Source organism: Alosa alosa, chromosome 11, assembly GCF_017589495.1.
Source record: "Alosa alosa isolate M-15738 ecotype Scorff River chromosome 11, AALO_Geno_1.1, whole genome shotgun sequence".
Lineage (NCBI taxonomy): Eukaryota > Metazoa > Chordata > Actinopteri > Clupeiformes > Clupeidae > Alosa > Alosa alosa.
The window spans coordinates 16643282-16666768 of NC_063199.1; the positions used below are offsets into that span (position 1 = coordinate 16643282).

The following is a 23487-nucleotide window of genomic DNA, read 5'->3' on the forward strand; positions in this document are numbered from 1 at the left end:
GACCTCTCCATGTCAGGAAGCTATCTCTGCCATCACTGCAAGCTGGCTCCCATGAGGAATTCCTGAACATGTCCAGTGGGCAGGTAGCCTGTTGTTATGAAGCATGAGGATCACTTGCAGTTTGCTCAAACACCAGTGAATGAACTATTGAATGGGGTACTATTGTGGGGTTGTGTTTGTTGTTGCTCATCAAGAGTTTTAAATGCAACTCTTAATTTTCAGAATAATGCATCAATTTACAGATCAGATCACTCAGTACAAATTTGACCAAATTAATCCATTGTGTAATGTAGCCTAACAGGTATTTTAAAGCTTCAAACAGGGAAACACCTGGGTGGTTTGACATAATCATAAATATTTACATATTTTTCTTTACAATTTCAGTTAGATCTATCTAAATGGGATTCCAGGAATAAATATGAATAGCTTAGCCTATACATCACATGCACCCAGGGATTTCATTTGAGGTGCAGGTTTACCTAACGTTGAGGTTGGAAAGCATTTGGACGTTTTGGTTGAATCTGTGCCCTTAAGGAGGTTGATTTTGGACCCCCACAACAAGGCAGCTCTCTCAGCCCAGCTGCAGTCCATAGAAACTATGCAGGTTTATGTTTACCTAAGTATTTTTTTCTGAGAACCACATATGAGTGAATGTGTGAGTTGTTGAAACAGGTATCCACCACAGAAGGATTGGGATCAGTGTGGGGCCTGTATGTTTATCTGTGACATTGTATGCCTAAATCTTTGTGTATATGTCCACCTGATGGTTATGATGGATTCTGGAGAGGTCTTACTTTGCAAAAAGAAAGAAAAAAGAACAAAAAAGAAAGAAAATGTCACACACAAATGTGGTATCTGTCTGATTCAACTTCATGTCCATGGTCTTGACAGCTGCATTTCATGTTGTCTCCATGGACTCAAGGGTTTGTTAGGGAGGGGCTATTATTTTCCATTTTGTTGCGGTATTAGTGATGAGACATGTATGAGCTTGTGCAGTTACAGAGATTTGTTATGGCCAACCTTTTCCCCTCCAGTCATATCTGAATTGTTCGTATATTACTGTATGAGGTAGTGAGATCATAAAATAGGCTAAGCCAAGCTACAGTCAATTAAGACGTGACATAACACATCTCTTCACTACGATGCTGTAGAACTGATACGCATTTTACGCAACAGAAAATCTAACCGTTGACAGCAGCAGCAGCCTGAACTACAGCTTTTTAAAGCACATTTAACCGTGGTTACTAATGGGGGCGCTGTTCGCCCATTCAACTTGGATATGTTCAGTCGTAGGCTATGCTACAATACTGTTGATGTCACGTCAGGGTGAAGGCGTCACCACCAAGCCTGCGGACTCTCCCTCGTTATCAACCTCAAGTCGTCCAGAGCACCAACAGCAGAGTAACATAGTTTCATTTAGTTGTTTTCAACGACGCTGAGTCTGCGGACATTGGCGTGACACGCTCGGGGGGATTTTACTGCCAGCATAGGCAACACGAAGACAAAAAACACATTGTTTTTGAGGTGACTGGCTGGAAAGACGGCATCCGGCCTCAGAAGAAGCTCCGAGGTGGGGGATAGTGGTCGGAACAGCGCATATCGTTTCTGGTGAGCGCTCTTCGCAGTTCTGCTATTGGCATTCCAGTTGCTGATGGCCACAAGTTGGCGAACTGGGAAAAATAATATACTTATTTACCAGATTGCTTAAAACTGGGTTTTATATCTTTCATGCATTGATCGTTCTGTTCGGGTTCTGTCCTGTTCCATTTCGAAAATTCATAACCTACATTTAAATTTACGTGGCTTAGACTTGGGGGCAGCGAGGCTAAATGCTGTTGCTATCTGCTGCTATAATTGTTTGATGGTAAACATCTCCGTCTCCGAGACAAGCCAGTATGTTATATAATTGAATCGTGAACTTAGTTAGATACGTCTGTTAAATATCCCTTCAGCGCTGCATACCGTCTCTAATTCCAGTAGCGTGCCCATTATTGTCCAGCTTTGTTCTGGGTCTAGCAGCTGAGGTAACTTAACAGGCGGAGTCCATGCTGTGTTTTCAACTAGTGATTTGTATTTTGGTCGCTTCCTTCCTTTCGACGTGTAGGCTTCGTTGTTTGCTCAGTAAATCCATTCAGCCGACTCATTGTGTTGGTGTGTGAGGCTGCAAACTTAAGTTGGTTAAGCTAGCTGATGTCCCTTAAAAAAAAAAAAAAAAAAAAATCCAATTCTGTTAAATTGACAATAGTCTAGTGTTACAGATTTTCTGCATACCAGCCCTCAGTGTAATTGATGGAATTTGTTATAAATAAGGACGGTGTCCATGCTATATTGAGACTAGGCTAGGCCTACATAAACATTAACTGATCCTGAAAGCCTCTTTACATGACATGAAACCATGAGTTGAAAGTTGTTGTGTTTTTATTTCCCACAACAAAGCCAGTAGCAAAAGTCCTCTCTGTAGCAATGAATTGTATGGGCCTGTGTGCTGTCTTGTTGTCTGTCTGTGGGGCCACTAGGGACATTGGTCGGGCAATGCAGAGGGTCAGCAGATTCCAGCCGCAGGGCAGCCAGGTGGCACACTTTGTTTTGACTCCACACATCCGTGTGTTTCTATGGTGAGGGCCTTGGGGTTTAGGTTGGCCGGGTAACCTGACCTGTGTGGCGCGGGTGACAGCAGCTGTGGTCATGTCTGTCTGATCTGTGGAGGGCCAAGGCTCCACATACTGTATCAGATGGGGTTTTGCCAACTCTGTGCAAACAGTGTGTGTGTGTGTGTGTGTGTGTGTGTGTGTGTGGACTCAAAGCGTGCATGCCTGTGAGCTTATGTGTGCTTTCTGTCGTCCTATATGTGTCGGGTATGCCAGTGCTGCATGAGGAGTGATGGGTTTTCTGTGTGTGGGTGTGCGCATGCAAATATGTGCATGGTTATTTCTGCTGCCTAAAGCACAGAGGGTACATTCTGTGGTGGGGTCGAGTCGTGTGTGTGTGTGTGTGTGCGTTTACACAAGCATGAGAGAGCTCATGTTAAATGGACGGACCAAGGACATCTGTTTGAAGGTTAATATGTCACTACTGTACTCCCTGAGGAACAGCTGTCCTGCCACTTACCGCTCTCCTATCTATACATAGCAACGAACATGAACTCTTCCTGTTTCTATATTGGTTGTATGTACAAAATAATTGGAGTAGCTTGAGCACTGACAATGAACTTAAAAATAGAACAAATGTTCTTTTTGCATCTTTTAATCTACTGTCAAGGATATCACTTGTGTGTGCTTTTGTAAATATTTGGGGATACACACAGATGGACAGGTCACACTTATTTGGCTTTTCAGAGACTTTGGAACCATACTGACCTGTCATATGTTGGTGTGTGTGTGTGTTCTGTGCTTATGAAAAGCATTAGGGCTGAAAGCGTTACAGAGCCTATTACTGTTCCGCAGTGCAGTCCTTTGTAATGAGTATCACCAGTGTTATTCAGTGGTCTCTGTTCTCTTCAACAGTCATAAAGCTGTGTCTGTTTTTTTTTGTAATGACATGGAAGTCCAGCCCAAATCAAATTAGGATGAAATGTCCAGCCCCATTTTTCTGTCCTGTGTACGGGTCTTGTACCTCAGAGTTCCTGTGCTCATGTCATTTCTTTGATTTTGTTTTCTCTGAAAGTGTAAGGCTATTTTCCAATATCAAACTCTTTTAAAGTTTAGTTTTAGCACCCAAAGCCCATTAAAGCCCAATAAAGAGGCTTAGAGTTTAATCAATTCCTAAGCTGTCTCTGGAAATTGTTTTGACTGATACTTTGAAACTTTGTAAAGGATTTGTACTGTTTTAAGGCTTTAGATATACGTACCTGTAATCAGTTCTAGCACATAACCATATCTCAAAATCATAACATGAGCATTAGGACGTCTTGTGTGTGCTTGTGTTTGGCATTTAACATTTTACTTAGGCTGAGGCCAAGTTGAAACTCAAGAACAAGAATGCTTTACATTTTTTTAGATGAAGACATGAATTATATGTGTCCTTATTTCAATAATGAGCAGCAAGGAATATCTCTCATACAGAATCCTGAATGGATTCAACTTATCCTACTCTTTTGGAACTTTATCAGGTTGAAGGTACATTTGTTGCTGGGTTTCCATCCAAAGTTTTAATTCAAATTTTGTCTAATCGAATAGGAGAGTCTTTAAATTCATAGTCTTCAAAGAGGGTGGGTTGACTCCAGATTCACATAGTACTGCGTCTAAGGCTTCCTGGAAATTTCTTGGTAGTTAATTCGTAATCAAATCACATTTGTTAAACTTACACTATGTGTTTCCTTTACATTTGCCCTGGCTGCCTTTTTTTATCCTATAGATGTTTACAACTCTTCCCTTGATTAAGGGAATTAATTCACACAACATAGTGGATGGAGACGCTTTTCCTTTTTCATGCAAATGAGTTGGATGGAAACCCAGTTAATGACTGGGCTCTGTAAGGCTAGGGATTGTTGTTGAGCATGTGCTCATCAAAGACATTGACAAGGACTCTTGTTGTGCAGATTGTGGGGAAGTCATGCTACTTTGGGCCCTCATCCATCGCTTGTTATCGTTTGATCTGCTCTGACTTTAGAAGGATTAGAAAATGTTTGTTTTTTAGCATGTTTACTCGATACCAGGTGAACGTTTCACGTTTCAAACCACTTTTTGGAATGTAGACAGTGTGCAATGCTATTCAGTTTTGTTTGGAGCAAGCGTGTCAAGTAGACTGGTATTTGGACGTTAATACCTTTAGGCATTTTACACCTGTCACCATCAGCTGCTGGCCCGTTTTTACTATTGCTTAAGCTTCTGCTATGTGTAATCAGTCACAGGGTTGACCCATTGTAACACACTGTAACTGTTTGGCCATAGGCTATGACAGCCCATTACCATGGCATCCCTGTCAGAGATGCTGAATGGCATAATGTTGGAGATGGGGGACGACCCTGTTGCCACCCTCTCCGTCCTCAGCGGCTAATCCATCTGCGCCTACCCATGCCCACTCTCATCACATTTGTCAGAAGGAATTATCTTGGTCACTGCGTGGCCCCTGTTGGTGATGGGCCAGAATCAAGAAAGATATCCCCTGGATTTAGCTCTTAGTTTGTTTTTATACTAGACTGATTTGTTTCTGTTTATCCAAGAATTTCAAATTTTTTCTCAATTGTAAAAGCGTTGTAAATTTTCTAAATTATTGTAAATGTTTTAATCTCTTAAAAATACTTGGATTGACATTTCATATATTGTGATTTATCATTCTCTGTATTTATTACTGATTTTAAGAAAACCCTAGTAGTGAATATTTAGGTTATTTTTGTAGATTTCTCCACTGGGTGAGGTGGTATGTGCCAGGCTGGTTGCATCTCCCTGGCCTGTTAAATAGAGCAAGGCAGACGCTATTTACACTCGAGTTTAAAAAAGCATCACTCAAGCACTGTGCTGATATTAGGTAACAGCAATTTGTAAAACCCAGACACTTGCTAAATATCTTGTAATTTCTTGCCTATATTGCATGTGTTTGTGTGAGTATTTGCCTTTAAGATGTAACCTACCTTTCACGATCACAACTATTTCACGTCTAACATTATGCTTCGCCCACTACTTTGACACTGTTCTAGTGACAGGGACTTCTGGAAGGGTCAGCAGGAGGTCAGCTCCCCTGCCTGCTTGTGCTCCACTTCCTGTGTGTGTGTGTGTGTGTTGCCCTGCAGCCCTGGCCCTGGCCCGTGTGACTCTTCCCCAGCGTAAGTGGGACAGCACCACGGGCCGCGGCGCTGACTGCCTCCGCTGGGTCACCTCCGCTCCAATCCCAGCATCCTCCAGCCCTCTCTCTTCTCTCCACTCGCTCCTCTCTCCTCTCTCTTCTCTCTCTCTCTCTCTCTCTCTCTCTCTCTCTCTCTCTGTGTCTCTGTCTCCCCTCCAGGGCAGTGAGTGGCTTCCATTTGGCTGGGCGCGGAAGAGCCCCTGAACGCTCCCAGCCTGTTCTGCATCCCACCGCGGTGCTAACTAGAGCAGTCAGGGAACATAGCCTCATCCAAGCGTACGACTCCTGTCTAGCAGCATTAAGGAGAGAAGGCACTGAGCTGTGGCCCAGCATCTCTCTCCTCTCCTCTCCTCACCTCTCTTCTTGTCTCCTCACCTCTCCTCTCCTCTCCTCACTCCTTCTCCCCCACCTTTCCACTCACCATAACAACCTCCTCTCCCCTCTTGTCTTGACAGTAATCGCAAGTCTCATCGTATTTATTCTCTCTTTTTCATTAGCCTCCTTTCGCTCGTTCCTTGTTTCTTTTCTTTTTATCTTGATATCGTTCTTCTCCATCTTTGCACCCTCTCCACAGACTTGCAGTGGTGTGAGTGGAGAGTGGTGGAGGTTTGCAGGAGTGGGGAGATCTTTAAAGTCTCTGATGAGCTGTGCATCGCAGCTCTGCCAAGTGAGGGTTGCCATAACAACAGTGCCAATGTCATTGAAAGAAAGGCCTTTCAGAGGTATTTTGTCATTCTTCAGGGAATGCTACATCACCCAGAATGCTCCAGTGCAATCGCAGGAGCCTATTCTCGGCTTGTTTCACCTTGCAAACAACATTGTTTGTCATGTTTGGTCAAAGTTAACACTGATTTGACTCATTCAATCTCAGTTTGCAGGTATCTTCACAATCAAGCATCTCTTTTTATGTCCAATGTTTCTCTATACACCTCATAATGGAACTATTTTCGTATTCTTAGCAGCTGCGCAACTGTGCAATCCACATTGTGTTTTTTGTTTTTACATTACATGACATGTATTCCTGTCATGTCAATTCTCCCTTTTCCGTGTCAGTGATGCCGAAGGCAGTTTAGGGCATTTAAGTGTAACCAACTTCTGGAATAGATCCATCCCTGATCTGGAGTCAGCCGCTCTTAACCTTTCCTGCACTTCCTCTTTCTCTCGCTGCCTCTGGGATATCAGCCACACGTTCAGTCACGTTCACTGCAGTAGCACACATATGAAGCAAGATGAAACGGGATTTCACGGGAGAGCCGCCCTGAAGTCATCTAGTTAGCCATCTGCTTTTATTTTATTATTATTATTATTATTATTATTATTATTATTATTATAACCTTTATTTAACCAGGTTAGTCTCATTGAGATATAAAATCTCTTTTTTCAAGAGAGACCTGGCCAAGATAGCAGAACAAATAGTTACACATCACAATCACAAAACAAACACAAAAGAGGCAAAGACAACTCAAGTGCATTCCAGATTAAATAAAAGTGCCATTAATTAAAACATTTGCACTGGATGGACTCATGTTCTATGGCTTTAACAACGCCTTCAAAATCATTTAAGGAAATTAAACACTGTAGTTTGAGTGTTTTCTGTAGTTCATTCCAAGCAGAAGGTGCAGCAAACATGAAAGCCTTCTTGAACAACTCTGTCCGGGCTTGAGGTACATTCAATAAAATAGTGTTCTGAGACCTTAAGGCATAAGTACTCTGTGTAAAAGAAAGACATTCAGATATGTAACATGGAAGCCTGCCTATAATGCCCTTATATATGAAGATATACAGTAGAGGTGAGTAAGTCGGCGATTTGACAGAGAGGGCAAATTCACTGTGGAGTAAAGTTTACAGTGATGAGTGAGGGGTCTGAAATTTGAAATGAACCTTAAAGCTCCATGATACACAGCATCCAACATCTGAAGACACTTTGATGGGGCATTCATGTACAACAGATCACCATAGTCAATAATAGGAAGAAATGTGGCATCGACTAGCCTTTTTTCTGGCAGAAAAAGTAAAACAAGATTTGTTCCTAAAGAAAAAACCTAGCTTCAATTTCAACTTTTTCACTAAGTTCTGTATATGAAACTTAAAAGAAAGGTGGTCATCAATTAAAAATCCTAAGTATTTATAAGATGAAACTATCTCAATTGTTTTACCCTGATTGGTAACAATATTCAGGTCTAACTCATTCTTACTTGAGTTTGAAAAGACCAATACTTTGGTCTTCTCAGCATTAAACACAAGCTTTAATTGATAAAGCTGTGCTTGCACTCTGTGAAAAGCAGTTTGCTCAAATGCCTTCCTTATGGTAGCAGCACAACAATAAATAACAGTGTCGTCTGCATAAAAATGGAAAAATGCATTTTGTACATTTTCCCCCAGACAGTTTATATAAATAGTGAATAAAAGTGGGCCCAGAACGGAGCCCTGGGGGACCCCTTTACAGATTGGTGCATATTTTGATGTCAGGCCAGCAACTTGCGTAGCTTGAGTCCTATCAGTGAGGTAGTTGACAAACCAGCCCACAGAGTGCTGAGACATACCTATACTGATCAGTCTATTAACTAGTATGTTATGGTCAACAGTGTCAAACGCTTTGGACAGATCAATGAATAGAGACACACAGTGTTTCTTATCATCAAGCGCTTTGACTATGTCATTAATTACTTTTGTAACCAGATTGATGCTTAGATAAAATTGACTGAGCGTTTAAGTACTCTTTCACTTGTTCACTAACCAAGGATTCCAACACTTTGGCCAATGCTGAAAGTTTTGAAATGGGTCTGTAATTATTAGGCAAGGTTGGGTCACCTCCTTTTAAAAGTGGTAAAACATAAGCAGACTTCCATACCTTGGGGATTTTGTTTGTGACCAGTGAAAGATTAAAAAGATGTGTCAGAGGTTCAGCTAGGATATCTGCAGCTAATTTGTTCATGTGCCGCTGTGTTTCACAAATGGCACACGTGTGACGCATCAATCCTTTTTCCCACTAATGTCACTGGCTAAGTGACAAGTAGGCCTGAGTCTCCCTGGGAGTTTGTTGTGTAGCAGGCAAGGCCACAGAGCAGGGCCCAGGCGCCCCTATAATTAAGCCATAAAGCCTTGCACCCTCTCTTTGCACTTTAATGGGTGCTGTGTCAGTACGAGCTCTCCTGCTAACACAAATAAGGAAATAAATCTTAGATACAAGCTTATTTTGTTACAGTTCCACCTTATTGGTGCCACAGTATTTTCATGTCTCTTTTGTGTCTGTATGTGTGGTGATATTAGCCAAAAGCTCTTTTTTCACTATTACAAATTAGGCAGTGTTGTGAAAATATTTTCTTTTACAGAGAGGCTATGAATTTCAAGTATTACTTTTTGAGATCCATCCATGGTCACGTACCTTCGTATTTGGTAAAATGCGGGTTACTTTTTCAGTGTCACGGGCACGGCCCTGCTTGCAAAAACATGAACTCGACTTCGGTTGGCTAAGCAACGGTACGTTTTGCTCTGTCATTCAACTTCACCTCATTAGCAACCCACTGGACTAGTCCTACCAGTCTCACCGCTCTCCATGAATCACATGCAGGACAGGAAGCCCTCATGACAATGGGTGACATTTGTGTCACTCCCCGCAGCAGCTTAATGTGTATATGGATTTGAAACGACACCTAACCCCACCCCCCCCCCCCCGTGTGTGTGTGTGTGTGTGTGTGTGTGTGTGTCTGTGTCTGTCCGTCCGTCCCACAGGCCCCCCCTGCCCCTGAGCTCCATGGAGAGGATGAAGAAGTTCAAGCGGCGTCTGGCGCTGACGCTGCGTGGCAGCCACACGGTGGAGGAGTCGCTGTCCGAGCTGGCCGAACACATGACCATTGAGGAGAGTGCCCTGAAGGACGGCGGTGAGTGCCCTGGTGGTCCATGGTCCATGACCTTTCCGCTGTCCCTCGTCCCTCCACACACACACACACACACACACACACATACTGTGAACTTAATGAAATTTGAACTTCCAATGCTATCTGATTCCAGTTCAAGATAGGACCGGATTCTGCCTGGGGTCCCATGCTAATCTACTGGGCCTGTGGGAGTCCCCACCTCTGGGGTTGGAGAAGAGTGCTGCCCACTGGCCCATTGAGTGCTGCCCATTGAGTGCTGCCCATTGAGTGCTGCCCACTGGCCCATTGAGTGCTGCCCACTGGCCCATTGAGTGCTACCCACTGGCCCATTGCCACAACATGAGTGTGGCTATCTGACTGCACCATTAACATTCAGTGTAACTGGCAACATTTTGTGCTGTTACTTTTGCAGTGGAGGAATGTTCAAACAGAGGAGGGAAACCCGTGGGTATAGTTTGAGTGAGTTCAATGCATTAAATGAAATTGGAAGGAGAGAGTCAAGGGGGGAAAAATAGTTTCCAGCACCTTTTGTTTTTTGCACACAAGTATGTCTCTGAGGTCATTTGTTGGAACAGCTGACAAAGTCTTCTATCAAATGTTACCATGGCGTTGCCTTGGCAGTGGGGTCTCTTGAACATTCCAGACTTTCCATGACATCGCCTCCGTCGCTCTGGTTGCTGAGCCTGATGGGAATCTTTTCCCAGCCTCATCGGACTCTTCTCTTCCTCTCGCTGAGCTTGTGATATATCTCTGTAGGCCCAATTTTACCTGGCCTATTTAGACTGACTTAACTGACATTTTTATGGCAATATATTAATGGGTACAAAAAACAAAAGTCTACTTGTAATCCTCATATGACTTTGTACGACATCATTCAGACCTGGACTATACAGGAGGCATGCAGCAGGTTTCACAGATTGCCTTTAGAGGTTCTCATAACTTTATCACTCTGAGTGAGAGACCCAGAGCCCAACACTACATTTGGAGAATACAATCCGTCCAATCTGTGCTCAGTACGTTAAGATGTATTAGAAAGCCTAGGACCCAATATCTTATTATGCAATGCTGTGTATCGCTGCAGCTGTGCTTTGAGCGGAAATGGGACAGCTTGACTTGTGTCAATGTAGAGGTCCGTGATGGGGTATATTTTCCCTTAAAGTCCCTTAAATCCAATTCAGCCATCTGCTGGATAAGCAGTGAAAATACATTTAGTAAAACCCAACTCAAGTGGGCTTGTGATCAGAAGAATGATCACTTCCGCCCCCTCGGTTTGTTTGGGCAGGAAGTATTTCTCAGTAGTAAGTAAGAGGATATTGTCATCCAGATGACTTCGCTGTGCTATTGAACCCTTCACACAGTGAAGTGTAAAATGACTAGTTACATACTCAGCCTCAGTATTGCTTGCCATTGCAGTAAATAATGAGGTCCTCAGCAAAATGTTCAACATACAGTAAGGGATAGACTACGATTCACTGCAGCGTTTGTGTTGAGAGTCGGGGGTGTTCCCAGTCACTTATTACTGGTCTACAGTAATGATTAGTAATGACAAAATACTATTATAATATATATTGGGAGAGCACACATCTCGTGATAAGTACCGGTATATTAAAGAGACACTATGCTGCAATTTGGCACTATTTCAAGCATGTTTTAGAAGCTAGTGTTGGCATAGGATAACCATGTGAAGGGCAGACAACCACTCCTGTCATTACAACTAGCCACCAGGGAGGAGGAGGAGGAGGAGGAGATCTGTGGTCAGGGTTGGACCACCCTGCTAAAATGTAAAAAAAAAAAAAAAGCATTCACAGCATGTAGTCACCAATGATATTGCCACCAGACATTGCAATGCTAGCAAGTTTTTTTTATTAATACTGACAGGTGTATTGTTGTTGTTATTATGTATTTGGTGTTTTTAATTGTGTTTCTTTTGCATGTCTTTTCAATAGTTACATTGGACCAGAACTCCTTGCTGCTGGTTTAGCTCATGTTGTCATCCCTTGTGTATATGTTGTATAAGTGAAGTAGAGTTCATAGTCAGCAGACAGACTATCAGCACTATGAGAGTTTGCCTAAAGGTGTAGCAGGTTGACTGATACAGGTTGGTGTCTCCTTTGCAGACCCTGCAGTGAGGAATGGACGACCGCACTCCTCCCACAGCGTCCACTCGTTCCTGAACCAGTACACAGGCTCCTTCAAGAAGCCGCCCCTCCGCCGGCCTCACAGCGTCATAGGGGATGGCTTGGGTATTCCTGTGGCTGCCACCCGCAATGGTGGCCATTTAGGTGATCCATCTTTCTCAATCTCTCAGGGACCACACCTTAACATGAGTATAGTTGTACACAGATGTCCCCCTCACAATTTGTAATAATGTCAAGGACCTCTCCAAATAGGTACCCACAATATGAAATATTAAATCCCAAAATCACATTTGAGGGTTGACTTGTTTTGTGGGACCATTTTTTTTTACTGCCAACTGCTGTTCTCTAGGCATAGTCCACGAGAACCAGAAGATGGGCTCGGACGGGGAGAGTGACCAGACCTCCGGGACATCCTCCGACGAGGTGCAATCCCCGACGGGCGTGTGCCTGCGGAACAGGGGCGGTCGGCGGATCTCTGCTGCGGTGAGTCCACCCTAGAGATCACTCGTCACATGTCCAGCTCAGTAACATAACACCCCCTCCCCCCCCACAGTCAGTTCCATGGCATGCCCAGTTGGCCCGGCCCTGCCCTGTCCTGCACTGACCTCCGCCTCCCAGCCCACCTCTGCTCATTTCCCGCTGGCCGGCAGCAGGAAATAGAGATGGATTCTCTCTTTGAATCCGCCACTCTCCAGGATGTTTGCCCACAGAGCACATTGTTCACATGTTCCTATAAGACCACATAATCCCCTCGTGGGCTCCACGCAGGCCACATGACCATACATGACTGGGGGAAATCAACATCAGTGACGAAGAACGCTGCCTACATGCTTTGTCCCCGAGCTCACGGATCACGGATGTCCAAACTTAGCTCACACTGCTAGTGAAACAGGAGTACATTAAAGAGCACACTGGGTGTGTTTGGTTCTGTGTGTGTATGTATGTGTGCGTGTGTGTGCATGTGCGTTTGTGTGTGTCTATCCCTTTAAAAATGTTAAATGTTCAGACGTCCACATACCCCTCTAAAACCAGTTTTGTCCAGTGTACAGACCCTCTTGAAGATCCACTTTGTCTCCATCTTGTATCAAACACATGACCGTTTGATGGGACACTTTCAAGTCGTTCTCTATCAAAACCACATCAGAGCTCTTTATGTGCTCATCATATCAGTACTGCATGAACTGTGTTACGTGTGGTAATGCTTAAGGTAAACTAATACATTAAATGATGTTGGTTTGGATTTGGAAGTGTAATCCATTAGTTAAGCAAATCATAAGTTTAGCATTGGATCTGTTTTTTCCTGTTAAGCAAGGCAGTAAGTAATGTTATTTAACAGAGCCTTCGTAGAAACCACTACCAGTGCTTTTTCATGACTCAATGAGGCATCCTTTCCAAACTGTGCCAGGGAAAACCAGGCAGATCCATGTATTTATTTATTTGGGAGGGATTACATCACCAAGATTATTGTAACACAGTCCAGATGGGTTGTGGTGTGAGCGATTAAGAGAAGCTGATTGGGGGGTTTCAAAGGTCGGCTGATGGCTGGGAGGCCTCACTGGGGGGCACCGGCCAGGTCTCATGTCAGGACGGGACTTTGTCACCCAGGACACGGAATGCCCTAATTAAAAGGCCGAGCTAAAGAGCGCTAGCGGAACCCAGTGAGTGCGCCAAAGCATTAGTGGTCAGTAGTTGGCATGTGCGCCTGCCTGAACTGAATGTGACTGTTGATTTTTGATGGATGTATTAATCTATTTGGGAATATTGCCGTTTATGGATTTTTATTTTTTTATTTTTTATTTTTTGCCTTATTGTCTACACAAAGCAAATGTAAAACTATAAAGAAATCAGAGAAGAATTTGATTTGAAAGCACCTCTTAAAAATGCGAGGTCCAGTGGGTTTAGTGGGCCGGTGGTGGCGGACACAGTGGTCAGTCCTGGTAACTATTGAAATGTCATGAATGCGCTGTTGCGTAAATGCGTGACTGTTGCCCACACGTCTGCAGCATGGTTACTTCAGCGTGGGGCACTGCGCTGGACCTAAGCCGGTGAGGGAGTGGGATTAACGGTAATCTGTCAAATAGTGGAATGGTATGAGGGGGAAGCATGCTGAGTGTGTTTGGTTGTGTTTATGTGAGTGTGTATGCCTGTGTCTGTGCCTGAGTGTGAGTGTGTGTGTGTGTGTGTGTGTGTGTGTCTCTGTGTCTCTGTGTGTGTCTGTGTGTGTGTGTCTGTGTGGGTTACATAACATGTCATTATGTCCAGGGTTTATGACTGATCCCTCTCTGGGTTTGCGCTGTAAACAGTGATTCTCTGGCTACTCTCATGTGCACATGTGGTTGTCCCTGTCCTGTGGCAGCGGAGGCAGTGGGATGGGGCACTGCAGGGCTTGAGTCACTCAAAAACACTGACCAGCATACAAGAGAACATTTATGTAAGATGTATGTACACCGTTAAAACTGCTTAACGGTAAAGTTAACTGGATGTGTTGCAGGCATACAGTCCTGTCGAAGTAGGAATAGTCATGTTGTCACAATCACAACATAAGCCTTAAGCATCAGAAACACAGGTTTTCAGCTGCTTTTACAGATTGTGCTCAGTGATATCTTTAATTTTTATCAGATGAGGCTTATTTAGCCATTTATCATTGTGGTGATGTGGTGTCATTCTATTTTTGATTTTGTTTGTTTGAGGCTCAATTTGTAACTAAATGCTTAGCGTCCATCAGGCCCATTCTTAGTCATGCTAGGATGGAGAAGAGGGGTCTGGAAAGAGCATGTGCTAGCAGCTGGTGGTCCATAATGTGTCTGTTGTTTGCTTTCTAGGACCTAAATAAGCGCTTGTCTCTCCCGGCTGACATCCGGCTGCCAGACGGCTACCTGGAGAAGCTGCAGATGATCAGTCATCAGTTTGACCAGCCTCTGAGTCGTCGCTCTCGCAGGGCCTCTCTGGTGAGGCTCTCTCTCTCTCTCTCACCCTGCTTGTACAGCCTCATGTTGCAGGTGTCGCTTTGAATGCAGTAGCTCTTGTGGCCCTTCCTTGTTTTTCTATGTGCTTGACCACCCCTGCCCACTCACCCATGTGTGTCCCTGCTGTTCTCACCTCTCTCTCTCTCCCTCTCTCTCTTTCTCTCTCCCTCTCTCTCCCTTTCTTTTTCTCCATCTCTCTCTCTCTGTCTGTCTCTCTCTCAACCCCATCCCTCTCACCCATCTTTTCTTACAAACTGTCTGAGTCTTTAAGACTCAGAGATTAATGGATGAAGTTGCCCTTTGAAGGTCATGTGCTAGTGCTACACTTTTCTATTGTGTCTATTGTTCTGTGCTGCCATGAATCTCTGGCCTGCTCTCCTTCACCACACGGGCTCGCCTTTGTGTCTGAGTTGCAACAGCAAGAGATGGGCTACATGATATGTTTGCATTTTCTTGTAAGTGTATAGAGTGAGAATGACTGGTATTAGGATGGGATGTATACATATCTGACCCCATGTCACCTAATATTGTGTGCCCCCTGCTGTTCAGGGGATGATTTGCAGGCTTGACAGGGCTGTTGAAAATATGCCTACCATTTCAATGTGATACTGATCAATTTAAAGGAGTTTGTTTGCCTGTTGTTTGTATTTGTTCCATTTTTGGCAGTACTAATGTCAGTCCCTCTCTGTGTTTTAGTCTGAAATAGGATTTGGAAAACTGGAGACCTACATAAAACTGGACAAACTTGGGGAGGTGTGCAACTCTTACTACTGTTCAGATCTGCACCTTTTATACATTATCACTTTATGGATTTTTAAATATGTAAAATTGAAAGAGGGGTAAATGTACTTAACCGTAAGTTACACCTTAAAAGTGTTACTGGAATCCCTCTTTGTTTCACCACATATCCCTTCAGTTGGGTTTGCTGGGGTTCTTAATTCTAATGAGCTGTTGCTTGTGTCGGCCCAGGGGACATACGCTACCGTTTTCAAGGGCCGCAGCAAGCTGACAGACAACCTTGTGGCCCTGAAGGAGATCCGTCTGGAGCACGAGGAGGGAGCTCCATGCACCGCTATTCGAGAAGGTGTGCCAACTACGGGCACGATCCGTGCCAGTGAAAACAGTTCCTAAATACCACAGACTCATAAACCAATCTCTCTTTAATGAGGAGCTCCTGATGATACACGTTAGTTAGGATGTGACATTTTAATGGTTTGGGTTAAATTAAAGTTTTTTTTTTTTTTTTTTTTTTTTTTTTTTTTTAAAAGAAGTACGCACTGGTTGTCACAGTGCATTAGCTAAAACGGGGAATAAGAAAGGGGTTGAGTTGTGGATGGGGTCATTCGCTGGCATTTAAGGTCTAGAACTAGAGAAGTGTAAGTGGGGCATCTTTGTTTGTGCTTTCCTGAGAGATTATTCAAATGTCACTTGTGCCTTTGCTTGTCATCCTTCATCCTGTCTGGAAAAAACCCCCACATTTTCATCCCTCCTAATGTCCCTCTCCCTCCTTCTATCCCTCTCTCTCACGCTCAGTGTTTTCTCATCTCTCTCTCTCTCTCTCTCTCTCTCTCTCACGCTCAGTGTTTTTCCTCTCTCATAAACTCTCTCATGCTCAGTGTTTTCTCTTTTCTCATCTCTCTCTCACGCCCAGTGTTTTCTCTCTTCTCTCTCACGCTCAGTGTTTTCTTTCTTCTCTCTTATCTCTCTCATACGCAGTGTTTTCTCTCCTCTCTCTCTCTTCTCCCTCACGCTCAGTGTTTTCTCTCTTCTCTCTTCTCTCTCCCTCACGCTCAGTGTTTTCTCTCTTCTCTCTCATGCTCAGTGTTTTCTCTCTTCTCTCTCACGCTCAGTGTTTTCTCTCTTCTCTCTCATCTCTCTCTCTCTCATGCTCAGTGTTTTCTCTCTTCTCTCTCCTCTCCCTCTCTCAGTGTTTCTCTCTTCTCTCATGCTCAGTGTTTCTCTCTTCTCTCTCAGCTCAGTGTTTTTCTCTCTTCTCTCTCATCTCTCTCTCTCTCTCATGCTCAGTGTTTTCTCTTCTCTCTCATCCCTCTCTCTCATGCTCAGTGTTTTCTCTCTTCTCTCTCTCATCCCTCTCTCATGCTCAGTGTTTTCTCTTCTCTCTCATCCCTCTCTCTCTCATGCTCAGTGTTTTCTCTTCTCTCTCATCCCTCTCTCTCATGCTCAGTGTTTTCTCTCTTCTCTCTCTCATCCCTCTCTCATGCTCAGTGTTTTCTCTCTTCTCTCTCTCATCCCTCTCTCATGCTCAGTGTTTTCTCTTCTCTCTCATCCCTCTCTCATGCTCAGTGTTTTCTCTCTTCTCTCTCTCATCCCTCTCTCATGCTCAGTGTTTTCTCTCTTCTCTCTCTCATCTCTCTCTCATGCTCAGTTATTTCTCTCTTCTCTCTCTCATCCCTGACAGTGTCCTTACTGAAGGATCTGAAGCATGCAAACATAGTGACACTTCATGACATCATCCACACAGAGAAGTCCCTCACCTTAGTGTTTGAGTATCTGGTAAGACACATGTTTTTTTGTTTACACCACAGCCACATCACTACGCACCTACCAATGTGCTGTCTCAATGGACCATATATATGGGACTCCATGTCTACTTTCGTTGTTACACATATTGGAGATTACTCAGAGTGTCATTGTTTGTGACTTGTGATAAATACTGAGTCAAATATGGACAAGTCATAATGGCCGTGTTTGCCGTCTAACTGTGCTGTAGTTTCACCTTGACACTTAACACCCTCTACAGGATAAGGACCTGAAGCAGTACATGGACGACTGTGGGAACATCATGAGTATGCAGAATGTGAAGGTGATGATCTGTTACATGATGCTCCAAGTGTTACATGATGCTCCATGTGTACATGCTTATATGACAGACTGGATGTGTTAGAATTTTAACAAAGCATATCTTATCAAGGTGAAACAGCAATAGCAAAACGCATGTAATGCTCCAAAGTGTGTGTGTGTGTGTGTGTGTTCGTTCATCATGTACTGTGTTCTAATGGCTTGTGTTTCTCTCTTGTTCTAGATCTTCCTGTTTCAGATCCTCCGTGGTCTGGCTTACTGCCATCATCGGAAAGTTCTCCACAGAGACCTTAAGCCTCAGAACCTGCTCATCAACGACCGAGGGGAGCTCAAGCTGGCTGACTTTGGTGAGGGTGCCAACAAGCTGCTATTGTTTCCACGTTATGCTTTTATGTCATCTTTTTTCAAGCAAAACGGCTTCTGAACACAAGCAAATATATTTTAAGTAGGACCCAAGAAATTAGAGTATTTTGTTGGTATCATGCACTTAACATTTTCCAACCAGAAAGACATTTCTGCTGTTCCATTTAGCTGAAGCACATGGATGGCTTTTTTTCCACCTGCCAAACAATAGCAGTACTTTAGTGAGCCTAGTGACTAACAGTAATTCCTTAACACCTCAACTCAGACTATAAGGGTTGTGACAAACCAAAGAAAATGAGTCACTCTTAGCTGTTGATTCCATATGTAGATACAATGGACACATTCAGTTCGGTTGTTGTTCGCCTGGCTAAGAGAACGGTTGTTGTTATGTCATGTATTTCAAATGATTTATTCTCTTCTTCTTTTAACTCCAGGTTTGGCCCGAGCTAAATCAGTCCCTACAAAGACCTACTCAAATGAGGTGGTGACTCTATGGTATCGGCCTCCAGACGTGCTCCTGGGCTCCTCCGAGTATTCCACACAGATTGACATGTGGTAAGAGCGTCACATGGGCTCTAGACTGTAGTGATCCTGCCCATGCCACAAACATTCATGATCAGGATATATAAGGAGTTAATATTCATAGTCTATGCAGCAAATGGGGCGTGGTAGTGTAGTGGTTAAGGAGCTGGGCTAGCGTGCAGTAGCCTGAAAGTTGTCGGTTCAATTCCCAGCTTCCACCGTTGTGCCCTTGAGCAAGGCACTTAACCCCAAGTTGCTCCGGGGACAATGTGATCCCTTGTAATATAGCTGACATATGTAAGTCACTTTGGTCAAGAAGTGTCTGCTAAATGTAATGTAATGTAAAATGATGAGAAATTATTATGAACTGCTATGTCAGTCATCTTGCTTATCATCTACAGTAGCTCGCTATTGAACGCTTACATTTCTAAAACGGTCCTTAATTATGATTTGCTGAATTGCGTTCAATGGCATTGTAACACCCAGCACTCGAGTCCGTAGCTGTTCTAAAATTACTGGAACCTATGGCCTTATTGCTTAATTTTGCCTTTGTCATCTATACATTTGGGACCACAATAGAGAATGGTGGGTTTAACATCAGCATAAGACAGGTAAACAGACAACGTAAATATATTTACTAAATATATTATACATTTTATAGTTACTGTTAAGTTCCATTGTACTGTGTTGTGCTGAATATATAATGCTGGACAAAGAGGAATATAAATCACTACAGACTCCAACTTTAATTTATCTTATTTTTTATTTCTCTCTTTTTTTCTCTCTCTCTCTCTCTCATATTCATATATATATATACAGTATATAAAACATTTCCCCTCAAAACATTTCTCCAGTATCTCAAAAATGTATTTTCTCATTGTCACTGATGTGAGAAAATCTCTTTGAAGTGAAAGTACAGAGATGAAAGTGCAAGATTAAAGCCACAAATAGTCTAACTTTAGTCCATGCCAACTGTGCTATTTTTGTTTTTTTTGCAAGCCAAGTCTGACGACGTTAGTTTGTTAGCGCCCTAGATTTAGTAACAAAAATGTGCAGAGTAGCTCTAAAGGATGAGCGGCATCACTCTGTGCAGCCTCCTGAATGCAGTCACATGTACACAGGCAAAAATGAGCATTCTTTCCTATCCTTGGAGACTGTTTTGTTTTTTACTGAATCATCTGTTCCATAATAAGAAACCATAAGGCTATTTTCGGCTGCTGTCAGGATAATTTGGCCACAGGTTTGCCAAATGGGCTCTTTAGGTCTGTAGCAAAATCATGCTGCTTGGGAATCAGTTTTGCCCAGTGATGGTGAAACAGAATGAGTGAATATAGTCTTGCTGTAATAGGATTGGAGAATGTTTTCTCAAGCATTCTCCTACACAACTACACTACCTACACCAATTTTGGAGTGTGTCCATGTGAAAATGGCAATAAGGAATAATAAATCTTATTTGTCTTGTCAACATGTACTGAACACATAGTGCAAGTCGTGAATGCAATACATGTATGAACCCGTTAATAATGCCTACAGTACATTGTGGTCACATCCAAAATAATATTCCAAATCAAAATAAGATAAGATTCAGTTTGGCATTTCAGAGTTAATCATTTTTACCCTAGGAAGCATTCAGTCTCATATTGCAGTTCAGTCTCAGAATCTCAGTGCAGTTGAACGTGCGCACTAACATCCTCAATACTAAGCCTGTTTATTGATAAGGGCTGTTGAGGTTCTCTGATGGGAAATCTAGTGACACTAAAGATGGGCAATTTTAATCGCCTTTGGGTTGATGTGTGTGACTGAATGCCCTAATCATCCCTTATCTCTCCTCAGGGGAGTCGGTTGTATATTCTATGAGATGGCTGCTGGTAGGCCCTTGTTCCCAGGGTCCACTGTGGAGGATGAGCTGCACCTCATCTTTCGGCTGTTGGGTGAGTAGAGACCTCTGCAGGTTGCACTAGGTATTGCAAGACATTTTCCTAATCTAATGTTCCAGCAGCACTGTCATGCTGATTAGTGCGCACGCTGCCCCTGTTCTCTGTAATTGCTTGTAAACATTAAAGCAGAACGATCCCTCCCCTACAGGCACTCCCACCGAGGTCACATGGCCTGGTATTTCCTCCATCGATGAATTCAAGTCCCACAGTTTCCCCAAATACAGGCCCCAGCCTTTCATCAACCACGCTCCCAGGTAGGCACCAGGGCCAGTCTGATGGGCTCATTGAGATTGTATTAAGTGAATCATTACAGTGGTATTGAGTTATTAAATCACGTTCATGCTTCAGCACAGTAGGGCCTTGAGACGGCTGAGTAGCCCTTAGTAGGGCCATGAGACGGCTGAATAGCCCGAGAAAGAGCAAAGCCCTGCCAGTGCTTTTCTGACGGCAACACTGTCACTGTGTGTGCGCATGCGTGTGCGCGTGCGCGTGCGCGTGTGTGTGTGGTGTGAGGTAGAGAGCACATATGTGTCTCGCATCCTACCAGGATATCCTGTTGGATTCCTGAATTTGTTTCCTGTCTTTATCCAAGCCTGTTTACAGGGTTAAAGGCATAGTAGTAACTATGCTAACAGAAAAGCAACAAATGAGTCATAATGATAACATATGAACACAACATGAGGCTAAGTGCTGTGAAATACTTCTCTATGAGTTGTGCTCATGTTTGTTTTCCAGATTGGACATAGATGGGATTGACCTGCTGTTGTCATTCTTACGAGTGAGTTTTCTTTCAGTTATGTTACGATTTTGAAGGAGGATGGGCTAGTTACTTATTTAGTTACTTATGTTCTCAAAACATTCCCAAAACATTCCCACAGGATTAAACAAAACTCTACCTTTCTTGTATATGCATGGATATGATTTTGTCCTCTAGCAATGCCACTCATTCACATGAGACCGAATCTCAATCATTGTGTGTTCTTCCTTCTTAAAAAGTATGAATCCAAGAAGAGGATCTCCGCTGAGGAGGCCATGAAACAGCCATACTTCAGGAGTTTAGGGGGCCGCGCACACACACTACCAGAGAGTGAGTTCAGCCTCTCTCTCTCTCTCTCTCGCCATTCAGCAAACTTGTGCTCTTCTTCCTACTTTTCCTGTCAATAGTCAGGGCTTCCTCTTGCATGTATCTTGAAAAAACATTCCCAAAATACATACAAATTCTGCTATAGTGCAGTTATATTTATGAGGTATATGTGAATGAGTGTACATCATTACACTTGACATCAACAGCACAGAAAGTCAGCACTGGTGATGCCAGACTCTGTAAAAGTGATGGATCTGCCATCATAATGTTTATGAGTACTGCTTATTTAACAGAGCCACCTTTTCTGTACAGGTTTATCTCTATTTACACTAAAGGAAATCCAACTGCAAAAGGATCCAGGCTACCGGAATTCTGCCTTCCCAGAGACAGGTGCAGATCACTTTAGTGGCTGTTTACATCTTTAGTAACAGATAATGTCCTACTTTACGACATGCTACAATATTAAATCTCTCTCTCTCTCTCTCTCTCTCTCTCTCTCCTTCCTTCCTTCCTTCCTTCCTTCCTTCAGGAAACGGCAAGAACAGAAGACAGAGTATGCTGTTCTGAAGTCCTGCTCTTCACCATTGTCAAATGGAGGATAGCCTGCCCAGTGTTGTGGACTAACCGCACCCTGAGTTGTGTGAGCCCCATTGCATGACATGACGTGTGGATGATGAGAGAGAGAGACCCCGCCCTTCCCCTCCCTTTCACCAAACCAACCAACCACATTCAAAATGGCCCCCGTGTCCAAGACCCAGGGCAGCTGCATTGGCCGCACAGGTGGTCGGGAGAAGAGCATGTACAAAAGAGATGTGTTGGGCTTTTATTTATGTGAAAAAAGAACAATGCTGCTAAACCAACTACTGTCTTTTAACCCTCAAACCACCGTTTATCCCTTTTTATATCATTTTGGTTTGATTTGGTTATTTTTGTTTCTCCTGTGTATTTTTCTCATTGTGTAGACAAGACACAGTGTGTACAGACCCTTAGTTATGAAATGCCTGTCTGCTATGCTGAGACTGAACCTGTATTTGTGACTTTGTTATTATAGTTATTAACTCTAAAGCCCTCAACACATTGGTGTACATTTGATTTCTCTTCCATCAACGGTTACTGTTTGGCCTCGAGTGGCGGGCGTGTCATCTCAAGTTGTATAAAAACCGGGTTTGGCAAGAGCTCCTTGTTTAAGTGCCACCATTAGTGTTCACCTCCTCATGCATCACGGCTCCTCTGGGTCCCTTACTTTTGTTAAAAAAAAAAAAAACCTTCATTGCCAGGTTCTCCCCAATGCAACTGTGAGGCAGGGCTGCAGTTTGGAGCAGACTGCCCAGACTTGCAGAATTTGCCAGCTGCATTACTGTACTCCATGTGATGGTTCAATGTGAATTTGACTGAGTTTTTGTTTTGCATGCCAGTCATAGGAAAAAGCACAGTCACTGTCTTCACATTGAGGATGTGTCCATTCTGCCGACGTTCTAACTAATACTGACATCATAGTGTTAAGAAATATATTTTGTATAATAGCTTTATTTATGAATATTTGTCTTATTGTGGTGGTATGTTGGAGGAGTTTGACCTCCCTCCCCATTTGAGCTTGATCTTTTTCAGAAAAAAGTCACCTGATTTAAGTGGACCCTGTGTGTGCTTTGTTTTTGTTGTCTGGTGTGTCTGCTGTCCAAAAAGAGGAATGTTAAATCACTGGTTTACATGGGTCTCCATAGCGATCTGGTTTACATGGGTCTCTATAGTCATCTTAAAGAAACAAGTACAAGTACCAAATAGAGATGGAACAGCAAGTTGGCAATGTAAAGGACATACAATCCAGTTCAAGGTAAGAACAGAGTATATATATATATATATATATATATATAAAGTACACACACACACAGAGTACATGAGGTCATCAAAATATCCCAAAATGGCCAGTTAACACTCCTCTCCACGCTAACCCCTATCCTACAAGCTCAGTCTTTGTGTCTGTTGGTAGATTGTAATAAC

At 43.3% G+C, this 23487-nt stretch overlaps 1 protein-coding gene across 1 annotated transcript; it reads left to right on the plus strand.

The window, feature by feature from the left end:
* Positions 1-1301: 1301 nt before the first annotated feature.
* LOC125304033 (cyclin-dependent kinase 17-like) lies at positions 1302-23122 on the plus strand. Its single transcript, XM_048258091.1, has 17 exons — positions 1302-1608; positions 9514-9662; positions 11777-11941; positions 12147-12280; positions 14620-14745; positions 15460-15516; positions 15733-15847; positions 17183-17277; positions 17525-17587; positions 17807-17930; positions 18381-18501; positions 20302-20399; positions 20554-20659; positions 21141-21183; positions 21402-21492; positions 21802-21879; positions 22019-23122. Exons 2-17 carry the CDS (start codon positions 9536-9538, stop codon positions 22054-22056), a joined length of 1581 nt encoding a protein of 526 aa, XP_048114048.1. The 5' UTR covers positions 1302-1608; positions 9514-9535; the 3' UTR covers positions 22057-23122.
* The last annotated feature ends 365 nt before the right edge of the window (positions 23123-23487 follow it).

Bases quoted from the DNA above. Each gene is read 5' to 3' on its own strand.
- LOC125304033 (XM_048258091.1), top strand. From the start codon at position 9,536: ATGGAGAGGATGAAGAAGTTCAAGCGGCGTCTGGCGCTGACGCTGCGT. The intron at 15,517-15,732 runs GTGTGCAACTCT...GTGTCGGCCCAG, and splicing joins AACTGGACAAACTTGGGGAG to GGGACATACGCTACCGTTTT. The intron at 17,931-18,380 runs GTGAGGGTGCCA...TTTTAACTCCAG, and splicing joins GCTCAAGCTGGCTGACTTTG to GTTTGGCCCGAGCTAAATCA.